The 15,707-nt window shown below is 33.5% G+C and overlaps 1 protein-coding gene across 1 annotated transcript in view; it reads left to right on the top strand.

Annotated features, from left to right (window-relative positions):
* LOC124369298 (ER degradation-enhancing alpha-mannosidase-like protein 1) overlaps positions 1-15,707 on the top strand; it is a 146,172-nt gene that overhangs the window by 84,368 nt on the left and 46,097 nt on the right. Inside the window, exon 4 of the mRNA XM_046827234.1 lies at positions 6,278-6,464. Within this exon, the coding sequence (XP_046683190.1) occupies positions 6,278-6,464 (187 nt within the window). The remainder of the gene's footprint in view (positions 1-6,277; positions 6,465-15,707) is intronic.

The following is a 15,707-nucleotide window of genomic DNA, read 5'->3' as shown; positions in this document are numbered from 1 at the left end:
ATTAAAATGATTTAACATGTGGCTTTGGTTTTTTTAGATGACTTATTTATTAAATCGTTGTTGTACCTTAGATTGGCTAAGCAAATCTCTGCTTTGTATTCTTTTTTGAGTAATTTATACTTGTTATTGAGTCGTGGTAAGGCAGCACAACTATTTATCAATATAAAATACAATTTATCAAGTTCAGATTTAAGTTTAGCAAGACCACTGTGGTACCACTTGTTATTAGCTTTCAAATTTCGACATACAACGTTTTCATTGGCATAGAGGTATTTAAAGCCCAAAGTAAAAGATTTTAAAATGTTTTGAACTTGTGTTTTATGTCAAGAGAAATATTTACACTATTTACAGAATAGATGTTAGACCAATATATCTGACTAAGGTTAACAATAAACAAGGACATTGTATCACTAATCATAGGCTTAAATATACTTTTAGCAGTTTCTAGCTTTGGCACATCAGAAATACAGTTTATGGCAGCTTGAAAAATAATCACAGTATGGTCAGACGATGCAGTGTGATAAACAAACGCATTCCATCTTTCAGGACGAATAGAAGTTAAAATGTTATCCCCACACGTTCCAACAGCACCAGTGTAACCCGGCCTAGTGATTTCACTTGTAACAATATAAAGCCCAAAACTGTCAATTAGATCATAGAGTTCATTGGTCTCACTGTGAGTTGACAAAAATGATATTGAAGTCTGCAGCCAGGACTACGTTAATGTCAACACCATGCAAACTAGAGAAAATCTTTTTAAGTTTGTTGATTAGATTAGCAAAATTGCCTGACAGTGCTCTGTAGTAGCATACCAGTACAGTTCTCAATTTACAAAATAAAACAGCTGAAGCCTCAAACACAATCTCTTCACCTAAGCAGGTTATTTTATTGTACACTTTGATGTCAATGCCGTTTTTTTTACATACATTGCAGAACCCCTGTGTGATTTGATAGTTCTTTCAAAACTAGAAGCTAATATATACCCAGGGATGTTAAGGTTAGCAACCTCATTGTGAGACAACCAAGCACAAAACATTCCAGTCATGCAAAAAGGCTATGTAGTTAAGTAGGTCAAGTTTATTACACTTTGGGTATTCCATAACAGTAATTTCAGATTATAATTGCCCGAGTTTTGGGCATATCAAAGCCCAAAATTGCACTAGGTTGTAAGCACTTTAGGTATTTTCTCCTAACAAAAACCCCGCTTGTAAAAAAAAAACTTGGGCTTGGTGTTTTAATGGAAATGAAATCTAGAAACATAAATCCCTGTAGGCCCATACCCCCAAAAGTTTGGAGTGTACACTTGTCCCATACTGAGAAAAGTATACCTACCTTGAAAGATTTATAATCAGAGTACTTAGTATTATATCTGTTTGCATAACATCAAAATCTGCCTCAATACTATCTGTCACTCATATATTTCTTACCTGCTCTGTAGTCAATATTTTTGGCTAACCTTGAAACAAATAAGAATGACTCTTTTCCACAGCTTTCAGTTTGCTATCAGCTGGGGCGATCCCAGTTATAAACTTTCCAGGTCTCTTGTATTTATTGGGAACACTAGAATTATTGTAGAGTATTGTATACTTCGCCTACATGACTTTTTCTTGGATTTTACTGTAACAAACCTTTCACTTAAACTATTTGACGTGGTATTATCACTGTGAAAAATGTCATCACTGTCCAAGTCCAGGTTAGCCATCCGTTCCTTCTGTTCCTTGTCGTTACTTTTAGTTTCAGTCTGCTTCAAGCTCTTTTTTTATCAGCCATACTTGAATTCCCAGATTTCATCTTTTGAGAGGTATAATCTGTGGATTTTTTCTGCCAATTACTTGATGTAGCCAGATTTTGTTTAATAGTACAAATTTTTCTTACAGTGTCAGCTACTAAGACTACCTTAGTCAAGTTGGAATCTTTCACATTGTTATTTACAATGTCAGTTCTTGAGCCTAGGTAATGATTATCATTATTAAATAATATTTTAGAACCCAGATTGTTTCTTAATTTATCTGCACAGGCCTGTTGAGTACCAACAGATGGGATAAAGTCACTAATTAACTCTACTTGATTCATCACCATGGCGACTAGGCTATCATTTGCAGACTGTAATGCAGATAACTGTGTTTGTATTTCAGTCTGGTATTTAGTTAGATCAAAAATTTGATCAGTCAGAATACTTAAATGTTCCATACAACCAGAACACACACAATTTAAACAGTTTGCTTACTAACCTTGTCATCAACTTCCCTTCGCACAAACGTTTTACAGATGAAGTTCGACTTTTCACCGAGGTAAAGTTATAATCTCGTTTAGAATTACCAGCACACTCAAAATGAAACCATCCAACACACTTTCCTTGACACTGGAGCCCTCCAGTTTTATTAGTTATACTTTTTGGACAAGCTCCACCAGTATTACTTGTTCCGGAAGCGCTATAACTCGTTCTGGCGAATTGTAAAATAAATAGTATAAACAGTCACAGCAATACAAAATATATAATTAAAATTGAAATTTTTGGTTCTTCTGAACGTTCCAATATTATTCATCCAATGCACTTCTTATTAGTTTGGAGTTTCTGTTTATATACAATCAAGTGTGACAATTGAGAGATAACAGTTATCCAGTTGTACACAACTCAGAGCAGTGCAAAGACCAGCATGATTCCTGTCAGCCATACCCTCCTTATCACTATCACATATCTCTATTGTCATAAACAGTAAGTAGAAATAAAGTTTAAGGAACAAATTTACATTAAATCAGCGTTTTCATCATTACAAACAATTTGTTATGGCGTACGGCAAGGATCCATTTTAGGACCTTAACTTTTTTGTGCTATATTACAGGACTACCACAAGTAACCACTGGTCTAAATAATGCAATATATCTATGCTGATGATGCTAACCTAATAGTAACTGGAGGAATTAAAGACTATATAGAGAGCTCATTACAGGAAAATCTATAATCGCATAACAAATTCTTTAATCAGAACTCCTTCTAAATGTCTCAAAAACAAATTACGTCTCATTTTTCACAAAGCATTGTAGAATTAACTGGGAATATAACTTACAAATTAATAACATAAAAATACAAGACATGGAGAAAATAAGTTTCCTGGGATGTATTATTGACAAAAATCTAAGCTGGGATGATCATATCATGCACATTTCTAAATAAATCCCTCTGGACTATATGCCTTAAAAAGAATGTCTTTTAGTTGTAATTTGGAGACACTCAAAATAATTTACTTTTCTCTAGTGCACTCCCATATTTCGTACGGAATATCTGTGTATGGGGCAACCACCAAGGAAACCTTGGATATTAGTCTCAAACTCCAAAAAAGGAGTATTAGAGTAATGGAAAAAATGAAAACAAATCATAATGTTAAACATTTTTTTAAGTGCTTGGGATTTTGACAGTATATGGAATATATATATATATATATATACTAGCTGTTTCCCGCGGCTTCGCACGCTTTACGTAAGCCTTGGCCATGTATTTGCACTTCTGGTTCAAGTGCATTATATTTCTAACACCGATGTAGAGTTTGCCTTGTTGTCACGATCAAGAAAATCTGTGTATGCTTATTATATAGCCATTATACACGTACATGTATTTTATTATAAAGCGGTCTAACAGTCAAGCTTTAAGTTCAACCATATATTCATTATAAAGACAAACATATATTCTAACTTAGTGCCTTCAAATAGTTTTTGGCAAATTAATATCCCTAACTGTCTTGTAATTGCAGTTTATAATGTGCAGGCGCTTTGAAAACTGTTATATTTTGCAGCGCCACCTCGTGGTGAGTTTTATAAATGAGTATAGCATATAAACCTTCTCCGTCGAAAAGTACATATACATTCAAATTTTCATAATGATCGGTCAAATAGTGTACGATTACATAAGGACAAACACACAAATATTCATTTGCATATGTATATATATATATACGCGGCTTCGCACGCTTTTCGTAAGTTTTGCCCGCGTATGAGCATTTCTGGTTGAAGTAAATTATATTTCCAACCCCGATGTAGATTTTACCTTGATGTCACGATCAAGAAAATATGTCAAAAATGTATTGTACATGCATAATGTATTTTATTACAAAGTGGTCTACCACTCAACCTTTAAGTTCAACCAAAAATTTAGTTTAGACAATTATACATCATAACTTAGCGCCTTCAAATAGTGTTTCACTGTTTAATATACGTATCTATCTCGTAATTGCAGGTTATAATGTGCAGGCGCTTTGAAAACTTTTCTTCATTTTATTCGTTTATATTCACGACATAAGCGAATAATTCAGATAATAACTATCCTATCTTCTAAGTTAGACTAAATTACGGATACATGTGAAATTTGATTGAAATTGGTTCAGTCGTTTTGGAGTTTATTGGCAACATACATCGTGACTCAAGATTTTTATATATATAAGATATATTTTTAAACAACAGCAATATACCAATTTGTATTTATGTATTTATTTGGATTGTTTTGTGTATTTATTTAAATTATTGTTGCTAACTCATTGTTGCTTACTGAAATATATTGTTATTGTAATTGTTATAGTTCTATAGTTAAAAATGTTTCTTTTTAGTTATTTATATTGTTAACTTTTTCTGAATTTTAAAAATGAATCTGTGCTATGGCTAAAGCTGCAATTATTGGGGCATTGGTGATTAGATTGACTATAGGATTAGAGTATTTTATCACATAACTTCTTAGTTTATAAGTATTTTTTATGACAAGTCAAGTAATTTTTATGACACTATTCAATGAATAAAGAGATTTTCAATTCATTTGAAAATCCTCACTGGAGATTGACAATCAAAGGTAGTAAACCTATAACGTGTGGTGTGGTATTAGGAAATGTAGTGTCAGGGAGTGCCGATGACCGAGAAGTCTAAGATGTTAGACTTTGAGTCTTTAGTCTTTGAGTTCGAATCCTGTCTGTGGTCCTTGTACTTTTTATCAGTACCATTCGACCTTGTACTGTATCAACTCTCCCCCTTATTCTGTTTTATAAGATCCTCGCACAGGCCAGTGGTCCATGAGGACGGGCAGAATAAGGTATAAAAGAGGAACAGCTTCTCCTTTTTATTAAAAAAAATTGTTGGTCCTCTTCTTTAAAGATGCAGTAACTGGAGCAGTGTACAATGATTTTCTAATAAGTACGCTTGAACATTTGAACACCTGTAATGCAACATAATATGTACCCTTGGAATTAAAATTATCAAAAGATTTTTTAATATCATTAGTATACTGAAATGTAAGTTATAAGTTATGCTAATCATGAAATATGTATTTTTATAATTAGTAATATATAAAAGGATTTATATTTTTCCAATAAGTTTTATTTTATTAATTACTAAGAAGAATGCTTGAATTGTATTAAAATACAATCTTTTTCAAATAATTTTGTAAACTGAAAGGTATAGAAATAAAGTTTAAATTTAAAAAGGTTTCTTTTTTGCTACCTTTAATTTGATGTGCCTTAAAAGCTATGATTTCATTTAAAATGTTTGGGTCTCGGGGCATTTTCAGTTTTTCAAATTTGAAAATGTTGTTGAGAAAAACCTGCAAAAATTGTCATACAACATACCGTTTGAAAGCTTATCTGGTGCTCTTTCTAATAAAAACAGTTGACAGTAGCAAATTTCAGTACAAAAGTACCATAGTAAGAAATAAGGACTCAAGAAATTTCCGAAAAGTCCCTGCCATTCAAACAAAACTTGATATTTTTAAAATTTTTTTACCAAATTATTCAGTATTCAAAGATCTTTAAAATGATGTGCCACGTGACCTATCTTGCCCTTTGAAATTTTCAAGGTTCAAACCTGTAACAATCTCTTTCAGGCACGCCCTGTATTTTAAATGTGACAAAAACCATTTTGCAACGTTCACTGTATGAGATTTATTAGGGTTACAGTTTATTGTGTAGCTCTATGTCAAATGGTTCAATCACAGGAGATTGCGACCGGGTGGTCTGAAACACCCTTTATAGCATCCATAATATTATTAAAACAAAATTTTACATATCATACTAGCCTTCACTGCATGAATAGCTTGGTTTGGAAATAAAAGATATTACAGTATCTCAGTCAATTACCTCCCACATAAAATAATTTTCAGTAACCTTAGCTGGAGAATAGTTCTCTTAGAGATCAGTGGGTATATTCAATAAGTTACTCAAGAATCCTTTGTATGAGTGTTTAAACTTTTATCAGTAATTAATTGTAAAGTTTTAAATTTATAGTGATTTAATTTTACCTGTAGGTGAATCTGCGTCATGGGGTTCCTACCAAGCCCTTGTCAACAGAGACATGTCCTGCCGGTGCTGGCTCTCTCCTTCTTGAGATGGGAATTCTCAGTAGGCTACTCAATGATCCTGTTTATGAGGGTTATGCACGCCGTGCCAACAAAGTTCTGTGGAATTCTCGTGCCAAAAATACTGGATTACTCGGTAAAGTTGTTTTATGTATTTAATTGTTTTTACAAATTTGTTACTATCTACATTATATGAAGTAGTTTAGTATTGAGTTCAGCACTGCCAAGTAGAGAAGAAGATTTACATGAGGTCTGAAACAACAGAATTTTAATTCTAATCCAATATTTTAATACACTGAGCAATATGTAAAATTACTGATACAAAACAATATTTGATCAGTTAAAGTGATTTTAGATGTTTCTGTTAACTGAGAGATCCGGTTTTAGTCCCGGCGGAGCAAGGACTTTTTATATATACAGTGGTCCGAAAAATAATGCCGAGATTTTTAATAGCTGTTACTTAAAAATTATTATATTTCATACCTTAAGGGTGCGTTCTACCTCAAGCTAGAAATTACAGTACGATATTTCAAGAATCCATATCGAGCGCTGGCAAAATCAGTTTTAGGAAGAGCAATGAGTGGAGCTATAGAAGGGATCGGATTTTACCAAACGCCAACAACATTTGCCGAGTGGGGGACCCGAGGCAAGTGCGATCAAGCAATGCTGACACACAAACGCTGGTGCACACAGTTTTGTCTTCACCGCATATAGGGTAGTAAGTCTTTCACTCTTCTGCTACTTTACCAATGCTACATTCTATGCTTTTAAAAATCTGTTATCACACCAGTCTGCTGCTATACACAGGCAGTAATTGGACACAAAGATACACATGAAAACTACTCTTAAAATGTATAAAATACTGTAGTATAATTTTGGTAAACATGATATATGAAATATTATAACAAAAACCAGTGTGGGAATTATATGATTTGTCTGTGCCGAAGTCCATGACATCGCTGAGCCTCAATTTTCATTGTTTGTTTAAAAATCTTATTCACATCATTTAACCCTTTCACACGGACAAAAATATAATTTAAGTATCGCCTAAGAGCTATTAAACATTTTATACACGATTTTGGCTTCAAATGTAAACAATATTTAAAATCAAATGGATGGAATTATTTTCAGGTTATTTATAAAAACTGTTCAAATCAAAACAAAACAATTCCTTTACTATCATTTAACAACTTTTTTGAGTTCTGACAGTTATAAACAAATTTAGGTAGAGTAAAGACATATTTATGTAAATAAAATTCAAAACACAAAAAGATTTAAAGGTTTCAAAAGTAGTTTTGTTTACAGCTATTTGCTTGCTTAGCACATACAAAGCATACATAATATTGTATGTACAAACTTGTCAAACTATATAGTAAAGGAATGAAAAATAAAAATAGTATCATAAATAAAAATTAAGGTGGACAAAATTTTGTTGCCTTACATATGTTACGTACACCAAAACAATAGTATGGACACATATACACTCAATGAGATAAATATTAAACATACTAACATATTGAATGTCATTTGTATCAAAAACTGCTTTTTTTCAAATGTAAATAAAAATTCATATTTCAAAAACTAATCAACCAACCAACCAAACTATGAACAAATAACATAAAATAATTTATTTTGAATTATTAATTATTTAATTAAACTGTTTCATTTTAAACATATAGTGAAGAAACTTGAGATAGGGGATGCATGAATTATTTCGTTAAAACTATCTTTTCAGCATTTCATAAAGCACGAAAATATAACAAAGTGGTACACTAGTGCATACAGTTGTAAAGCACAAAATTAACTGATTTTGCATGTTTTTGGATAAAACGGCCAGGTTAGTCCTATGAATTTAACACATGATCTCTATACATGATCATACTGCAACATACGAGGTTTGTCCAAAAAGTATCCGACCGCCGACCAGTAGGCGGCCGCGGCGTAACCAACCGGCTCGAACCGGTTATTGGAGGGGAGGGGCAAGCCTATTTCTTCCCATATTAGGCATTGAATACGATCCGGTCACTCAGTGAGTCATAGCGCTCTGTTCCGTACAGTATTCAATATGACTGAACGTGTTGAGCAGCGCATTTGCATTAAATTTTGCAAAAACTTGGCCATTCAGCATTAGAGACGATTACTATGATACAGAAAGTTTATGGTGACGTGTCTATGGGCGATACAGAAACAAAAGAGTGGTTTAGGTGGTTTAAAAATGGCCGCATCTCAGTGGAGAGTGATGACCGATCTGGCAAGCCTTCAATGGCCAGAAACGCTGAAAATGTTGAACGTGTTCGTGCATCAATTAATGAAAACTGTCGATTGACTGTCCGAGAGCTGGAAGAGGATTTAGGAATAGCAAAATCGTCAGTTTGTAACATTTTACACGAAGATTTAAAAATGAACCGTGTTTCAGCAAAATTTGTTCCTCGGCTGCTGACAGAAAACCAAAAGAACTGTCGACTTGAAATCGCACTGGACAATCTGGATTTGATAAAAAGTGACCCAGGGTTATTTAAAAAAGTTATTACTGGTGATGAGTCATGGGTTTATGGCTACGACCCTGAAACAAACGCTCAATCTTCACAGTGGAAAACTCGCAAAGAGCAACGGCCGAAAAAAGCAAGACAAAGTCAAAGCAATGTCAAGACAATGCTGACAGTTTTTTTTTTGACCAGGACGGCGTTGTTCATCATGAATATGCTCCAAGAGGCCAGACAGTGAATAAGGAGTATTATCTTGAGGTTCTAAGGCGGCTACGAGATGCAGTGCGAAGGAAACGACCTGAACTGTGGACAAGCCGTGACTGGATCCTGCACCACGACAACACGCCAGCTCATTCCTCAAATCTTATTTAGCGTTTTTTGGTCAAACACGACATCAACCAACAACGACAGCCTCCCTACAGTCCTGACATAGCTCCTTGTGACTTCTGGCTATTTCCGAAATAAAAAATTCCTTTGAAAGGAAAAAGATTTGTCGATGTTGAACAAATAAAACAAAATTAGACAAAGGACCTGTTAGCCATTCCGCAAAATGAATTTAAGGAGTGTTTCCGGAAGTGGGAGGAGCATTGGAATAAGGTAGTGGCTTGTGGAGGGGAGTACTTTGAAGGGGACCAGATTGCCGTTGTCGCCGAGTAACGTCAGTTCATGCCATACGTTAAGGTCGGATACTTTTTGGACACACCTCGTATATAAATAAACAACAGAAGAATAATTTGTGTAACAGCAAATACTATTTGTTATATTTAATTTAGTTTTGGCAAACATAATACGAGTATTAAAAGAACTTTGGTTATCAGGCAACAAACAAGTAAAATAAAAATGTTTCAGCTGATCTTTCATTTTCTTTTTCCAAAATAGGTAATTTTTTTCCAACTGAGTCCAGATGGCAAATAAACAAAACTCTCTTTTCGGTATGTGAAGCTGTCCCGGGATCTGGTAATAGTATGACTGGTTTGTTTTTAATTTTAATTCGTCAGTCTCAATTAGCAAAATTTAATAGCTTTGTTTCTCTCTGCATCCGCCGGTGACATATTATGTGCTCTGAAAGGGCATTAGAGCTCAACCAAACATTTTGAGCCGTGTATCCCATCAGACGAGGCAGCAAGGTACAGTATTTCGGAATCAACGAATAGTCCACATTCCTCAACCTTTATGCCAAGAAAATTTTCTAGTGTGTTGATTGCTGAAGACTCATTTTCAATCCCATATTTTGTAGACATGTTTCCTCTCAACTCGGAGTAAAGGAGCTGCTGCTCTACCAATTTTTGTCCCCAGTTTACAAATATGCCCAAAATTTGATGCATTAAGTCTTTTCTGTCATTCAGATTTTCACAGTTTATTTTGGCTTTGGTTACCGCAATTTGTTTCCAGGTTTTCTAATTTTTGTGGACCATGAAAAGGTTTTGCACCATCTCTGAATTTTTGCAAACCATTTCTTTTGGTTCTATGTCAAACACATAAGAAAAAGGTTTTTCCTTTTCTTTTATCTTTTGCTATTCTTACGCTTTGTTAACCTTTTTGTATAGAAACTAGGATTTGCACCTAAAACAACAAGCTTCAAATTTTCTGATGACAGTGGATGACCCATATGGTTGGGTTACCTGTCAGATTAGACATTACACTGTTATCACCATCTCCTATATTAATGAAACATTTTTATATACTTATACATGTGTGAGTTAATATACATAATTTCTTACCATTTAGTTGTAAGAATTTATGTTTATTCATAAATAAATATTAATTTGGTTCTTATTAAATTTATTTTTGATAAAATGTCCACAATGATTGTAATGCATTCAGAGAAGAGTATAAAACATGTTTAAAAAATGGTTCTTGTATGTGTTTCAAAATATGAATGTAAAATTTATGTCTTTATAATTTGTATATCTTATATACTACTATTACTGTTACTATTGTGTAACACTGGTTATAAAATGTTCTTTCTAATTGCCCAAAGTTACATAAATAGCTTTTGTGCCCAATGGCTATGAAATGATCTGATGCCAACATCAGTAATATGATAACCTTATAATATATTATGGAAATATAGTCTATATTCCTATATCATCAGCTATCAGTGGGATAAATTTATTAGTATAGGTATTTTGATGCAAAAATTAGAGAATGAGTGCAATCATGTTACAAGAGAGCCTCAGCCTGAAAATAGTTATTTTTTAAGGAAAACCAAACACCATGTAACACAGCTTTAGTTACAGCAATAGTCTATCACATGAAGCAAATAGGAATCATAATAACCATATTAACAATTATTTTGGTATGTTTTTGAAAGTTCAAGGGCTCAGAAACAAAAAATTACTGTTAGAGAGCTCTTTAACTAATGTTCCAAATTAAATTTTCATTTGTTTATCAGAGCATTGGCTTAACCCTGCTGAATTATCATCATCGTTCCCAAGTGGATTTAGTTGCATCTTGGCATTCAAGATCTTTATTGGCCATTAAATAACATTTTCAGTTACAATAGGCTTCGTCATGGAAAAACATTTGACATAAAAACTGATTTACTTACTACTAATTTAGTTACATTAACCAGATGTATTTTGTAACAGATCAAACATGTTGCACTTCATGTACTCGTCAACAGAGTAAAAAGCTTTTGTCTTAAGCCAAGTTGCAATCCTTAATTTAAACTTATTAATTGGTAGTTCTGTTATAGCTAATGGTAGTTTGTTAAATAATCTAGTTCGTTGAGAATTGTAACTATTATAGGTCCGAGTTAGTCTTATCTAAGGTGCTCTAAGATTATATTGAAACCTAGTGTTGTAATCATGTACTAACTCATGAGAGATAAAGGTGTTGATATTTTCTCTAACAAACACTAAATTCTTATATATATATATATATATATATATATATATATATATATATACAAATACGAGCAAGAGTCATTATTTTAAAATTACAAAAAGACTGTCTGCAGGACTCTTGATTAAAAAGATCCGCCATTAACCTGATTACCTTTTTTTGCCACAAGAAAACTTTTTTGGAGGCACCAGAGTTGCCCCATAGACGGATACCATAACAAAGGTGTATATGAAACAGTCCAAAGTAGGTCATTAACAATGCTTCAAAATTAACACAAGTATACGTAGGAGAAAGATTACCCTAGAAAGTCTTTTACAGATACCTTCCACATGTGGCCTCCAGCTAAGTTTACTGTCAAGTACAATCCCCAAGAGCTTAACAGGTTTATTGTAGTTATTGTCTAAATCTAAATTATTATTGTATGTAAAAATTATGTTTTGAGTCTTATTTTCATTTATAATAAGGTTGTTGGCTGAATACCAATCTTTAGCTTGTTGAAGAGCATTAATTAATTGTACATTAAGTTGCCACATATTTACATTAGAACAAAGAAGAGTTGTATCATCTGTATAAAGTACAGACATGGATAAAACATTAACATGAAAATCATTTATAATAACTAAAAACAAAAAAGGACCAAGTACAGAACCTTGGGGAACACCTGATGCTATCTTCTGATACTGTGACGAAACATTGTTTACAGTTACCATTTGCATTCTATTTGTTAGGTAACTTTGAATCAACTTTAATTCTTTGTTTCTTACACCATAGAAATTAAGTTGTTCAAAAAGAATAGAGTGAGTAACAACATCAAAAGCCTTTGTTAGGTCTATAAGGGTAGAACCAATTACCTGTTTGTCTTCTAGACCCCTTAGAATTGAATTTACTAAACATTCTATAGCCTTAGCAGTAGAGTGATTTTGGCCTATATCCAAATTGGTTTTTGTACAGTAAATTGTTTTCCATAAAATACTTATATAATTGCTTAAACATACAGGTTTCTATCATTTTACTAAGGGTTGGTACAATAGTAATAGGTGTATAGTTCTCGGGCATTTCTTTTCGTCCTTTTTTAAAAAATAGGTGTAACTTTACAGTATTTTAGACAGTCTGGGAATTCACTTACAGTTAAGATTTGGTTTATCAGGCAGGTTAGAGGTGATAAAATTTCATCAACTATATTCTTAAAGACAAAATTGGAAAGGCCATAAATATCTTCACTCCTCGATACACTTAAGTCAATTACTGCTGCTCTTACTTCACTAGTATTAAAAGCTTCCCAACTAAAGTTACTTGTAAAACTGTTATGATGGTGAGAAAAGTTATGCAACAAATTACGGTAAGACAGAGTGTTGGTATCAAAGTTCAAACCAAGATTAATTCCTGTTTACATTTACAAACATGATTGTTTAAAACATCAGGAGTTAATGGTATCATACTGTCTTTACTTTTGGAAATAAAATCCCCTGCTTCCTTTCTGATTATCTGCCATGCCATTTTACATTTATTTTGGGAGTTTATGATGAGTGAATCGTTTGCAGATTTTTTTGCTTTATCTTATCATCTCCACTTAAGCTATTTTTCCATTCATCATAGAGAATTACCATATAAGACCTCATATGTTCAATTTCAGGAGTGTACCATGCCAATTTTGGTTTTTTGTTAGCTTTACTTTTAACATTAACAAGTGGACAATATATATTAAAATATGACGTTAAAATATTTAAGAACATTAAACATTTTGCATTTACATCTAAATTATCATTTAAAAAATCCCAATCTTCACAATAACTGAGAGCTTCCTTAAGATTACTTATTCTAACAGGTGAAATGAGATGCCTCATTTTTATCTTGGAGCTATCCTTATTCCTGGTTTTTTTAAACACAATTTAATGTCAACAAAAATGCCAGCATGATCGGAAATAATATCTTGCTTCAATAAGTTAGAATTACATAGCTTTTTATCAATATTTGTGTACATGTTGTCTAGACAGGCCTTGTTTCTAGTTGGTAAATTATTTATGGAATATAAATCCATTGATCTAAGCGTATTTACAAAAAACTGAACATCATCATCACTCTCCAACTTTAAAATATCCACATTCAGATCTCCAGTTAAAATAAAATATTTACATTTTCTAATCATTAAAAAAGACAATAACTTATCCAAATAATCAATAAAAGTATTAAAATCAGAGTTAGGGGATCTATAAACATTTAAGACAATAAGATTAAAATCAAGCAGCTTAATTGCAGAGCCTTCACATAGAGAATTAATACAAAAGTCAGAAATATCAACACTCTGATATCTAGAACTTAAGTCTAGGCTTATAAATATTGACGAGCCACCACACTTAAGGGGAGGTTTCCTAAAGAAATATGACGCTGACACAAATCCATTAGGAACAAATATTGACATTTCGTCCTCATGTAGCCAATGTTCACTCAGACAAACCACATTAGTTTCATTTTCTTCTAATATTATGTCTAGCTCATTAAGTTTACTTCTTAGACACTGAATATTTAAGATTAGTACTCAAAGACTAGACCCCCAGAGTATGTATGTTTACCAAATTACAACTAAAATTACACTTAGCTCTAGAGATAGGGTTATAATTGTCATCATTGTTGTGGGTTCAATAACTGGGTGCTGGACCTTCAGTGGAGAGTTTCCCGACCAGGATTTAGTAGATGGAGATGCTTGTAGAGAATCTGGTAGATGTGGACTGTTCTTCCTGACATCCAGGTGGAGGGGGTTGCTCTGTAGTCATCACTACAGCTGCTTCAAGGATTTTACTAGTTAACCATTGTTTCCCTCTAAGGCTAAGGTGCATACCATGCCTAGTATAGAGACTACTATCAGCCTTACTAGCTTGAACCAAAGACACGTTGCCAAGCTGTTCACTTAACCTTTTGAGTTTTTCATTAGTTTTTCTGATTTCAACATTCACACAGGACCAGTCTGATAGATCAAATCTATTTGGTAAATGAACTAGAATAATCCTCTTATTTACATTCTTCTTAAGAGTAGATTTAATAGCATTAATGACTGAGGAAGCCTCATTGTGGGAAACATCATTAGAACCACAAGCCAGCACCAACAAGTCACTGTCTTAATTTTTCACCATCAATATTATCTTGATTTCAAACTTGATTTGCACGACCGCCAGGTTTAACAAAACTAAAAGCATCAAAAGTTTTTGAATTGTTATTGATATGCCACGATAAGTCTTTCTCATGGCTGTCACTACATATTAACATTCTTCTGGGTCTTGAATTTCTCTCAATGACAATCTCACATGCTTTTATCACTGATAGTATCAATATCATTTTCCAAAGTCAGACAACTGTACCGATTTTCAGTTTCAAAATTAGGACTACAATGTTGAACATTATTTTTTTTTAATTCCAGAGTTCCAGAGCAGCCTATTGCCAGGATTTCCATAGTAAAGGTGGTTGCCTTATTTTTGTAAATGATCAGGTTCAGTCATGATGTGAGTGGTTTCTGTATAGAATTTCATTTTGAATGTTGTGCAGTTTTTATAGACGAATTTATAGTTTTAATAATATCTTTATACTACTCCACAGCGGGCGATTACAATATAGTCGAAAAGATACAACTTCCGTATCGGCGTGCTGGGGCGTTCTGACGTTGGAGTGAGAGGGAGAACTGCCTGGTTGGCTACCTGACCAATAGAAGCGAGGAGCATCTGACGCGGTTGCCACAGCAACAGGCACTTCTCTGCGCAGTCCTCAAGTGCTACACTAGAGTGACTACTTCGAGTTTACTGCTAAATTTGTTGTCTGTGTTCGGTGTTTTTGCTGTTCGTTGCGAATATCAGGGTGTGAGTGTGTGTGTGTTTTATATACTGTACGTTGTACATTAACTATCACCGTAATGGAAAGAAGAGGAGGAACCAGTGCTAATAAAAGAGGCCGCCCTCGCGTTCGCCCAGTGAGACCATCACCATACACCAAAATCGACCAGGACTCTGCTTTGCGCAGTCAGTCACGATAACTTGTGGTTAAAGTCCGGAATTTTTTTC

The sequence above is a fragment of the Homalodisca vitripennis genome, chromosome X, assembly GCF_021130785.1.
Source record: "Homalodisca vitripennis isolate AUS2020 chromosome X, UT_GWSS_2.1, whole genome shotgun sequence".
In the NCBI taxonomy this organism is placed as follows: Eukaryota; Metazoa; Arthropoda; class Insecta; order Hemiptera; family Cicadellidae; genus Homalodisca; species Homalodisca vitripennis.
Note: the sequence above shows the minus strand (reverse complement) of the source record. Positions and strands in the feature narration are given on the sequence as shown.